We start from the raw sequence: 12,191 nt of genomic DNA, 5'->3' as shown, positions 1-12,191 counted from the left end.
TGATAGAAACTAAACCATCCAAAATTAAGTTTCTTCAGTCTACTTAAGACTGTATTTCCTTCATTAGATCCAATTTGGGGTATTTTCCCCTCTTAGTAGTTAAGACACCAGGATAGTGTTTATCATCTTTCCTCAGCCATTCACCTGTTTCAAATAAGCATAATTAGATTCAAGACGTGCAATTATAGCAGTCATAAGTAGATGCTCACATAGGACACCAATACGAAAAATATTAACTGGCAACCACAAGTCACACCCAGCTTGTATAAACTCTAGCTTATGTAGTACAGTTCATCCAGAGTCCTAAACCTTTTGTCACTCGTGCTGGTGGAAGAGGATTCAGAATGTTCTTGCACACGTTTGTATCTGTAACCTGAACAACACACTATTGTGGAAAAGAAGAAAGAAACCATATGGCGGGTGAGTTAACAACAGTCTGATTGCTCTAGACATCACTCTTCCCATACAGATGAGGGACATTTGCTGAGGAAACAGGTTAAATTGCATCTAGTCATTCTCTTGGCAATTCAGCCCTTTTTGGATTAAGTGCATTATTGTATACTATAGACTTTTGTTTTGTTTTTGTTTAATATCATGGGTCTTGAATACATTGGGTTTTTTCCTGTTACACAGAAAAACAGTAAGAAAATCCTTTTCTACATATCTATTAGCTACTCTATATGGTGCTTTTGCAGCCACCTAATCAACACAGTTGGGTAGTGATTTGGGCATCACAATGCCACACAGAAGTCTCAGATTAGTCCCTCTCTGATATGGAATTGGTGTCTGGCCTCAGACAGGTCACTGGTGGCCATGGTCACCTGGCTCCCGGGTTCAGCTCTCTGCAGAGCAGCCCTGCTAGCCTGCGTGCCGCTTTCTCAAAGTACAATCCCAGTCTCTATGTGTTGTGTTGTATTGCACTTGCTCTCAATCTCACACTGACTGGAAAGACCTTTGTTTAGAAAGATGTGTCATAACACACACAAAGTCTATTCACAATTTAGCCTCTGGATTCACTCAGATACGAGCTTCATTCCAAGTGATTCAAGGTGGTGCTGGTGCTAAACCAAGTCCTCTATTGTAGTTCAGCAGAATGAAGTGTTGCTTACAGCACCATTGATCTGCAAAGGGTTAACATGTCATGGCAGGCAATTTTCTTCAAACAAAATTCCTCTGGAATATTGTATCAGGAAAAGGCACTTCTCAAACATTCATAGAGGGAGCTATATTTTTTGTTTTGTTTGTTGGTTGATTTTTTGTTGTTCTTCTTTAACTGATCAAGGAACAAGGAAGGTTGAAAGCTTTTGCAATCTGTGCTTCATTGTCCCATTTTCAGTAACAGGCACAACCTATCATCGTACAATACAGCAACCCATAGCACTACCTCAGGATACACCCAGTACTACCATCTGTCCTCTGCTGGTTATCTTTTCCCAACAGAATGCGAAACAACACTCAGCTTCAAGCAACAAGACTGCAAATTAACTGAGATACAAGAGACACAAGAACACAATGCGTAAGTGCAACAATAAAGATAATAGCATTCTATTAATTATCTGTCATTCAGTGCTTCCAGAATCAGGTGTGCACTTGCTCATGGGAGTTTTAATACTTCCTTCTGTACATCTGTAAAGCATTTGGGGAATTAAAGACCCCCACAGAAAGAGAGCAGGAACATGGTGGAATAGAACAGCCTCTTCAAACTTTAAGAAAGTTTTATCTAAGTACAGTAGGGTTTTGAGGTTTTTTTTAAAATCAAAGATGAATTCCCTGAATTATTGTTTTTTCTGGCTCTGAAAGATGCCTACAGAAAAGATATTTAGCTGTTCCTCTAAATTGTTGTTTATTCTGCAGTTTTTAATAGATTTTCCTATTTTCCTAGGGAATGTAACTACAACTATGTATAAATACTATATATATATAAATACTATAAAATCATTACTTTAGACAAGCTCAAAAGACGTACAAGTTTTAAGGAACAATGTTTTTAATTACCTTGCCTTCTGTTTTTATAGAACTGAAATTAGCAAGTGTCGATTGGCAATCCAAACTAAATAAAGCTGCACACCACACCTCTGATTACAGCAGCACAGAAGCAATCTTGAGGAGAGGACAGGCCTTCAAGATCACTCTGAACCTTCAAACAACAGTTCAATCTGGGGATGATTTCACCTTTATTGCCAGCACAGGTAACTTCCCCACAGCACTCACCTACCATCCAAGTCACCCCAGCTCAAAAAAACTCATACCTTACAGCTCTGCATGGTCCATTCCTGACTCAGTAAGATTTGTCCTGTACCATTCAGGATTCATTGGCCTTTTAGGCACAGGAACTCATATTTCAAAGTTCATAAGGCAATAGACCATAAGGCAACAGACAGTTAACAATTAAAAGAAAGGTAGAGGCCATCAAGAGCCTAAAAACAAGCCTGTACATCTGCTCTTGAGTACTTACCTGCAATACTGCAAGTTGTCTTAATTCTGTGGTCCCATTACAGACCACCACCCCCATTTTTTTTTTTCTTTCTACTCACCTGTTTAAACACCCCTTGATTAACTTCATGTGTTCCCCATTACTAGAACAGCCTACGTGACCCCATTCATAAGACTCTTCTCTTTATCTTTCCCAAAAGGCTTCTCAAAAAAATTCTTCAGACAGCTGCTGCCTCTTAATGAAATGTGTATTAAAATGTGTGGCACATCCTGCCCACACATTTTTGAACTGTCAGGTTTTCAGGACAACAAGCTTGTCTCCTCTTGTCTAGAATGAGGACGGGTGCACCCACCTGCACTGGGTTGTGCATGTAACACAGAGGGCGGACAGTATGAGTGGATGGATTGGAGCATAGCTTGTCTACAGCAAATAAGCATTTGATCTGATAAGCCACTATCTTTCCTTTAAAAATATATGGAATTGAGATCATCACTGACCTCAAGTTTGTCACCCACAGCTGTCATTCAGAATTGCTGTCCCTGTTCCCTCTGGCAGGACCATCTCCAGCAGAATCACTGCAGACCAAGGCTGTATTTAACCTTTCTGAGGAGAGTGAAAATGGCTGGAGTGCAGCCCAAGAGCCCAGTGAGCCTGGATGCATGAACTTCACAATATTCAGCCCAGCCAATGCTGTCATTGGACAATACAAACTCAGACTCCAGATTGTTTCCAGGAACAAGGTCTCTTCAACACTCCTGGGCCAGTTTGTGCTACTCTTCAATCCCTGGTGTCCAAGTATGTTTTTATGTATTATGTCATTCAAATAACTCATTGCCTCAGTCAGGAAATCTGGGTGTCACTTTAAAGTATGTACCTCAAAGTCACAACTACAGAAAGATTGTATTTTTTTTCTCAAGGATCAAGTTTTTGCTCCTTCTTCAGTGCTGCAGTGCCTCAGGGATCCAGCCTTTTGCTTGTAGAGTAAAAAATCAGCCAGGAAATATTCCAAATATTTATTCTAGAAGCATTTCCCTCTGATACGTCTCTTCAGTTGTAAACAAAGCATTACCTACCAGTAAGATACAGTGAGATTAGTGAAGGGACAGGAGCATAGTCAGTTCCTCTCAAAAGAACTTCATGCTTACTGTATTCACAGTCTAGATGATTACAGAGATATAGCAAGGGAGTCCTAAGCCTGAATGCACAGGGAGCCTGACCTGTTCCCCTGAAGTCCCCTTGAAGTGAGATTTTCAATTACAGCAAAACAGATTTTCTTTCAGCTAGCATGTCTCACTGCTTCTAGGTGATGATGTCTACATGGCTAACGAAAAGGAGCGATGGGAGTATGTCCTGAATGATAGTGGAATCATATTTCAGGGACTGGAAAAATGTATTCAATCAGAAGCTTGGAATTACGGACAGGTAAACACATCACTTATTCCAGAACTTTGAAAATAATAATAGTGGGTAAATAACCCCTTGAGGAGAGAGAATCTTTAGCTCATAGTATGGAAGTTCAGAATTCCTCTCACTTAGGATTTTCTTGCAGTTATGTCTCCCTTGTCAATACATTACAGCATCACCAGGATCTCTTCTTCTGTCTGGCCTGTGCTAATACAGAAACAAAAGCAACAAAGCACAATTTTAATTTTTTTTTTTTGCACATTACACAAGCTGGTGAAATTCTACTTGTTTCTCAACCCTTGTAAAGAACAAAGGAAGTCATTCCAGGGTTAAACTCTAGGCACTGTGAGACTAGTGCATCTAAATATTTACACAGTTGGTTCAATAACGGGGCAGAAGATACTAAAAGGGTATCCCAAATCTACTCAACTGAAACAACTCTAGTTGTCTTCTAGGCGTAACAAATACAGTTGCAACTACAATCCATCTGTAGTCACCTAGTTATCCTGCAGCTTCTTAGGCCAGTCAAACCATTCCTCGCCATTCATGTCTTAAAACTGCACCAGCAGTTGCACAGACAGCATTTCTACCAATCCTCCTAGTCACTGTGGCTACTTTTACACTAATTAATGAAATGAGGCCAGATCTGCTTTCTGTCTCAGCGGTCAAATGGCATCCTTGCCCAACCACATCCATACAGCACTTTGGTGTTCTCTAGGCCCAACACTGACTCTGTGACCCTAATCAACAATAATTATTTTTGTGGGCTTCTTTCAGTTCAGATCACCTGATACAAGGTGAAGGCAGCCCATCACTTCACTTTGAGTGAAGCTTTTGTAACAGGAGGGTTTCTGTAGGGGCATGACAGGATGTGGGAAGGTGCAAATCCTGCTGAGCCAGACCTGGAGTGGTCTCACCCATTCAATCAGGCCACATAATGTCTTCATGAATGCCAGCGTGGCCCCAAACCATGTTCATAAACACGCTGTCTTTAAAATACCGTGGAGAGCCAGCAGCCTAGTGTTCATGCTTTCTTCTTGGCCCTGTTTTCTTTAACAGAACAGAAAATGCCTCTATTACCAACATCATCCTATTGTGCTAGGAGAAGGAAAATAGGTGGGGAATTTATCCTTGGGTTTTTGTATGAAATTAGCCTTTAATATACTGCTTGTTTTGACTTCAGTTTGAAGAGGATATCCTTGATATCTCTCTGGCTCTGCTGGATCGAAGCCTGAGCCACCGCCAGGATCCAGCGGTCGATGTATCCAAAAGGAACAATCCTGTCTACGTGAGCAGGGTCGTCAGTGCTATGGTACAGGGATCCATTGCCTACAGCTCCACAACACACCTCCTACCAAAAACTAATACTTTTATTGTAAACACCTCATTTTTATATAGAGCAGCTAACTTTTCTGCAAAAAATAGCTGCAGAAGAGATAAAATGGAAATCCATTCTCAAGGAAAAATACCCCCAAAGTTTAATTTACCTTCTTCCCAAAAGTTTTCTCATAACTGGAAGGATGGGGAACTTTTAAGACATTGAATCTCAGATGTATTTTCCTATCAGATTTTCAGTACATTAGATCTTTTTACTAATTTGGAAAGTCTGTGTCCATTCTGAAATGATTTAATATTTTTTCAAACACTAAAGTGAAAAGTATTTTGGAAAATTGGTGTTGGCATGACTGCATTTAATGTGTGTATTTAGTATTCCTTGCTTAAGGGGGATTTGTTCCAATTGTTGCACTTGAGCAGACAGAATTCTCTCTAAGGTCCAAATACTATGTCCCACCACTTGGCCAATGAGGACAGTGGTACAAACAGGATCATTTCTGCCCATTTCCTTCTCTCCTTTTTTCTGTAAATATTTTAATTCTCTCATGAGAAGGACTCTTTCAGGTTAACAGCAATGATGAAAAGGGAGTAGTCGAAGGGAAGTGGAATGGAAATTACTGCTCAGGAACCAACCCCTTGCAGTGGAGTGGCAGTGTGACCATCCTTCGGAAGTGGTACAAGCAGAGATACAAGCCTGTCCGGTATGGCCAGTGCTGGGTCTTTGCAGGAGTGATGTGCACAGGTAAACAAAAAGGAAGAATGCCATCAGAAAGGAAGCTTACTAGAATTTCTGTACTTTTAACTTTGTGGCATTACTCTTGAAGCTGTTTCAACTTTGACAGAGAGTGAAGAACCTAGGGTCTTCCATGCATCAAAGGTTACTTTCTTGTTTTAAAACAGTTGGGTAAAATGGGTTGTAATACTGCACCCCAATCAGACAAAATGCAAAGTGGTTCACCAGGCTGAACTGGTGAAAAGAGCAAAGGTTTCCAGTTTCAAAGCCAGGATTCATAGAAAAGCAGTTTCCATTCAGAGCTGCTCTGAGAGACAAGAATAATTTTCTTTTGTTTTTTAAATACAAGGGAAAAATAATGTAACCAAGAAGTATTTCTCACAGGGGAAGAGGAAAAAGAGGCAAGTAACAAAGAAACAAACACAGGGAGAAAATGGGAGAGAGAACAGGATGAAGAATGAAAGATTTAAAAAAATGGGTGAATCTAACTCTTCTTAAAAAGAAAATAGCAGCTAAGAATGTCGAGTGGAACTGTCTTCTAAGCAATTGTGCACAATGACTGTGAATTGCATCATATCTGAGAGTGTTTGTTTCCCCACTGAAAATGTATACACTGGACTTCTTAGCCAAGAAAAACAGAAAAATTCTCTCTAAATGTCTATCAAATAGATTTACAGCACTTTTATGGTATTCTGTGTTGCAGTTCTGAGATCCTTGGGAATACCTACTCGTGTTATTACAAACTTCAACTCTGCCCATGACAGAAATATAAATCTGAGTATTGATAAGTACGTTGACATTTCTGGAAAAACCCTTCACTTGACCGAAGACAGTGTGTGGTAATTTTTTTTTTTTTTCTTAATATTTCTTCCATTATCTTCTCCACTAATGAAAATATCTTGAACTATGCACCTGAAACTCCCCCCAGCCTCATGCTCCCAGTGATATAAACCCCATACTAAAAAACCAAGTGTTCAGAAATGCAGTATGTGCTCAATGCATCATTCTGAAGAATCAACAGAGGCGATTCTTTGTATCATTGTTATTCAACACACAATCTGAAAACATAACTGCTGATTTTGTCTCTACTGTATTAATTTTTCCAGAAAAAGTAGAAAAGTGACAAACCTCTTGTCCCTTGAGTCCTAGAGCAGAGTCCCCTCTATCCTACAGAAGTCCCTACGTTTTAGACCCAGCTTCTGTGCTACATGTCATTGATTGTCTCCGTCTTCCATGATCAGCAGAATACTGAGAGGTTACTAAAGTAAAAGTATATGTTTAATGCACCTGAGAAAAATTCCATCCCCTCCTTCAGGAAGAACATGCTGTTTCTTTCACCTCAGAGAAGCTGTTAAAAATTATGCTTCTGACAAACAAGTGCTCAAAAACTATCACACTGCACGTCTTGTACTGCTTCTGTCAGTGTTTCAGTGACCAAGCACCCTGTAGCATGTGGACTGGATGGAATAAGGGTGACATAAAGTAGAAAGCACCTGTGAATTAAATACCAACAGACAGATGTGTGTGCAGGAGACCTTTGGCTGTACAGTATGTTGTTCTGGAACATCCAGAATTCAATATGTGACTCTGCAACAAATCATTATTTGTTTCATAACATCCCAACATTTCTCAGAGACCTGAACACAGCTGGCAAATAAGGGGAAAAAGGTACTCAAGAAAGGAGGCAGCTGGTGGGTTCTTCACAGAGGAGTGTTCATTCACTTGATTAGGGTTATTTCTTGCATTGCACCATAAGTTTATCAAATCTTTCAATATAAAGTTAATTGTATGAACCAGGGATTCCCTGTTCTACCTCCATTTCAGGAATTTCCATGTCTGGAATGAAAGCTGGTTCATTAGAAGAGATCTTGGCTCTTTTTATGATGGATGGCAGGTTCTGGATGCAACACCCCAGGAAAGAAGCAAAGGTAACACTGTTGTAAAAAGTTATTAGGCTTACAACCTCCTCTGTGCTCCCACCTTTTGAGAGAAAATGCATGTGGAATCTCTGGACATGCTGTTACCTTAAACATAGAATCATCATAGAATGGTTTGTGTTGGAAGGGATCTTAAAGATAATCTAGTTCCACCCCCCTGCATGGGCAGGGACAGCTTCCACTAGACCAGGTTGCTCCAAGCCCCATCCAACCTGCCCTTCAACACTGCCAGGGATGGGGCAGCCACAGCTTCCCTGGGCAACCTCGGCCAGGCTCTCACCACCCTCACAGCAAAGAATTTCTTCCTAATGTCTCACCTAAATCTATCCTCTTCCTGCTTAAAACCATTACCCCTTGTCCTATCACCCTTGTAAAAAGCCCCTATTACCCTTGTAAAAAGCCCCTCCCAAGCTTTCCTGGAGCCCCTTCAGGCACTGGAAGGTTCTCTAAGGTCTCCTTGGAGCCTTTTTTTCTCCAGGTTGAACAGCCCCAACTCTCTCAGCCTGTTTTTGTAGCAGAGCTGCTCCAGCCTTCAGATCATCTTTGTGATCCTTCTCTGGACTTGCTCCAAGAGCTCCATGTCCTTCCTGTACTAGGGGTTCCAGAACTGGATACAGTTCTCCAGGTGGGGTCTCATGAGTGCAGAGTAGAAAAGCAGAATCGCCTCCCTTGACCTGCTGGACACGCTTCTTTTGATGCAGCACAGGATACAGTTGGCATTCCGAGCTGCAAGTGCACATTGCCAGCTCATGTTGAGTCTTTCATCAGCCAACACCCCAGTGTCCTTCTCCTCAAGGCTATTCTCAATCCTTTCTCCACCCAACCTGTATTTGTGCTTGGGATTGCCTCAACTCAGGTGCAGGACCTTGCATTTAGCCTTGTTTAACTTCATGAGGGTGGCACAGGCCCACCTCTCAAACCTGTCAAGGTCCCTCTGGATGGCATCCCTTCCCTCCAGCATGCTGACCACACCACACAGCCTGGTGTCTTCTGCAAACTTGCTGAGGGTGCATGCAATGCCACTGTTCATGTTGCTGACACGGATGTTAAGCAGCACCAGTCCCAGTACTGACCCCTGAGGAACACCCCTTGTCACTGGTCTCCATCTGGACATCCTTGAGCCATTATCCGAAGGTATCTTTGGAGTGACCACTTCTCCCTTTTGCTGTCAGCATGAGAATGCCTGTTATTTTGCAATAGGCAGTCATTTAGTTTCTCCTTTTTTCAAATACAGGCATATATCAGTGTGGTCCTGCCTCCACCAGAGCCATTAAGGAAGGGGACTTGAACCTGGATTATGACAGCTCATTTGTGTTTGCAGCAGTGAATGCTGACTGTGTTACTTGGATTCATTACAGCAACAAAAGAAAGGAGAGAATTTATTCTAATACTAGAAAGATTGGAAAATTTATCAGCACCAAAGCAGTGGGCACCAACTCCCGTGTGGATGTCACTGCCAATTACAAATATCCAGAAGGTAAATTCTTTATTACAGTTGTCTTGCTACAGATGGTCAGAATCAAAAATAATTTAGGTCTTTGCTGGATTGAGAACTGATTTTATTTCTTTAATTCTTCTGGAGCAAAGTAATTGTGAGTTTTCAAAATCTTAGGACTCATTGTCAGATGACAGTGATTCCACACAGCCTTTGTGGCCCTTGAAAAACACTAATGTATTCAATAAAACACAAATGTATTCAATGCAAAGTTAACACTACTTCTGTAAAATATCCTGTCCTAGCTGTTCTGATCAGCTAGTGAGAATAATTCTCTTACAACATGTAGCAATAGCCATTCTGGAGAGTTGTCTGGGAGAGTTTCTGCAAAAGGATTTTTTCACCCTTCCTAATTTGAGAGGACAAAGCAATTGCCCTGCTTATGCCCTCCCGGGAGTTATATTTCTACTGCTCACAGCTTCTAAGAGGTACCCATGAGCAGCAAGCTAAAGCTGACAGGCAGGTTTTACTTGCCAGCATTCTTGGCTATGTATATTCATTTGCTTTTGTGTCAAAATTAGCATTTAGGTTAGACCTCACTTCCTCTTATGTATCTTTGCCCTCATCAGCTTTCCTAAACTGTATTTACTGAGAGCAATTATGGCTCCATTGCACTATATCCAGCATGCAGAGATCTCTGACTGTGTTATCTTTCAAAGCAGGATCATTGAAAGAAAGGCGGGTGTATAAAAAAGCACTGAAGCTGCTTGGGGTGAGAAGCACTGGAAAAAGAACCAAAACTACCAGACCTAGAAGACGATCTTCAGCAGCAAGGAGACAAAATATGATACAGCCTGCACAAAAACCCAGTATCTCAGGAAAGCTAATCCTTGATGCATCTCCTGTAATTGGCCAGGATATCCTCCTTACGTTGGCACTCAGGAACTTGATCTCAGATTTCAAGACCGTAAGGGTTAAACTGAGAGCTACAGCCATTCTCTACACAGGAAAACCAAAGGCTGAGATTTTGCAGCTGTCTAGGTCTATTAAACTGGGATCTGAAGAAGGTAATTTAAATTTTATTACAGCTTAGGACAAGACATAGCTTGGGTTTGTGGCCAAATCACACAGAAATAATGAATGGCTCAAGAAGTGCATGATCTGCAAATGATTGGAGGTTAAGGCTATTCAGGGGAAAAGAAAATATATAAAAGATATTTTCCCTGTCTTAAGCATTTGCTTTTGGGCACTCTCAGAAAGGATACTGAGCTGGATGACACTTTGTTTGACCCAGAACAGCCACTATTAGTTCTACATTATGACCTTTTTTGCTAAGAGAGAACAACTAAGAGACATATATCAGAGACTACGCAGCTGAGCTCTCCATGAACCAAGTATAGAGATTAAAGGGGACACACAAGCCCACATCTTTTGCAGCAGTAGGACAGTAACTACAGGCTGCAGGAAGAGCTACACCACTTGCAGATAGTGGCCTTTGCCCTGATTTTATAGGGACAATGCTGAAAAATGAGATGTGTAGCACAGATGAAAATTACCCTCTCAAGATAATACACAATGCGTTATATCTCTTTCTACTGTTCCAGCAGTAAATTAACATTTTTTCTCAAAAGTACTGAGCTCCATTGCCTTCCCCACTGGCACAGAGCCTGACTGTGCACCTCTCTGAGGCAGAAGCTGAACAGCTGCCTCAGCAAGACCATTTAAAACCAACCATCTTCTCACTTCTACCTTCTTGGCAAGGAAGAACATTAAATGCCCAGCTCCAGATAAACATAAATAAGACCAGCCACATATATCCATCCTCAGAACTGCCCAGCTCCTGAACTGTACCTGATCATTGAGTGTATGATGTGAGTGTAAGTAGAAGTCACCTATGAGCATCATTCCTGTCTACTGACTCTCAATATCCACAAATGCACAGCCCCAGGGTTGTGCATCCTTGTTCCTTAGAAGACAGATATTTGTTACAGATAGTTGGTACTTAGACATAGAAAAAAGAAGGGGGGGAAATTATGTTTCTATTTCCATTCCAGTGAAAGAGATTTCATTCAAGATCTCCTATTCCCAGTACAAAAACTCTCTGATGGATGACAGGAAGATCCTAGTGACAGCTGTGTGTAAAGCCAAACCAGGAGCCTCACTTCTAGTGGAGAAGGATATTGTACTTCAGGATCCATTTCTCACCATCGAGGTAAAAAGCTATTCCCCTTTGTGTCCCTAGAGAGACATGCTGAGAAGAAGAAACTAGAATCCTTACTCCATCTACTCCTCATGGGAAGGAGTGTGGGAAGTGAAATTATACCTGAGGGTTATTTGATCTTGTTGCTCTAGTAATAGGCCACTTGACACAAATGAAGTGAGATACACTACAGAAAAGCAAACCTTTCCAAGGCATAGATATGCTATGGTGTTCTTGCCAGTGCTTGTTGATGTGGCACTAGTGAAGTTCTCAGTGTTACGAGGGTTACAAGGCAAGATTATCTTCAGAGAGACAGACAGAGAAACAGAGAGGGAGATCTAGACCATATGTAGGCCTCCACTTTTGTCAGGGAAGTCTGATCACTCTCTTCCAGTTTATTTAGAGAGCCTGATTTTTACCAAAGACATCTGCACTGACTAGCTGATAATGCCTGGCGGCTGTGAGGTTCGTTATTACTAACACTCAAGAAAGTTCCTTCACCTTATCAGCAAAAGTGGCACTTTTCACCTTCTGCAACATGTTCCCAAATGATTAATATTAGAACTGGAGGCTGTCACTTAAGGCTGACTTCTGACAAATGTGGCACAATGGGTGAAAAGCAATTCTTAGTCTACAGGAAAGGCCACACAATGTGTGCCCAGGGACAGCGCTGGGTTCGTGCAGCCCCTCACACCCACACAAGGACGGTTCAG

The 12,191-nt window shown here is 41.4% G+C and overlaps 1 protein-coding gene across 1 annotated transcript in view; it reads left to right on the top strand.

The window, feature by feature from the left end:
• The first annotated feature begins 413 nt into the window (after positions 1 to 413).
• LOC104385575 (protein-glutamine gamma-glutamyltransferase 6-like) overlaps positions 414 to 12,191 on the top strand; it is a 14,466-nt gene continuing 2,688 nt past the window's right edge. The window contains exons 1-11 of the mRNA XM_009994042.1: positions 414 to 420; positions 2,016 to 2,189; positions 2,990 to 3,229; positions 3,738 to 3,856; positions 5,022 to 5,150; positions 5,738 to 5,915; positions 6,610 to 6,745; positions 7,731 to 7,834; positions 9,078 to 9,320; positions 10,001 to 10,345; positions 11,333 to 11,490. Of these exons, the coding sequence (XP_009992344.1) occupies positions 414 to 420; positions 2,016 to 2,189; positions 2,990 to 3,229; positions 3,738 to 3,856; positions 5,022 to 5,150; positions 5,738 to 5,915; positions 6,610 to 6,745; positions 7,731 to 7,834; positions 9,078 to 9,320; positions 10,001 to 10,345; positions 11,333 to 11,490 (1,833 nt within the window). The remainder of the gene's footprint in view (positions 421 to 2,015; positions 2,190 to 2,989; positions 3,230 to 3,737; positions 3,857 to 5,021; positions 5,151 to 5,737; positions 5,916 to 6,609; positions 6,746 to 7,730; positions 7,835 to 9,077; positions 9,321 to 10,000; positions 10,346 to 11,332; positions 11,491 to 12,191) is intronic.

This window comes from Chaetura pelagica, unplaced genomic scaffold, assembly GCF_000747805.2.
Source record: "Chaetura pelagica isolate M959 unplaced genomic scaffold, ChaPel_1.0 scaffold493, whole genome shotgun sequence".
In the NCBI taxonomy this organism is placed as follows: domain Eukaryota; kingdom Metazoa; phylum Chordata; class Aves; order Apodiformes; family Apodidae; genus Chaetura; species Chaetura pelagica.
Note: the sequence above shows the minus strand (reverse complement) of the source record. Positions and strands in the feature narration are given on the sequence as shown.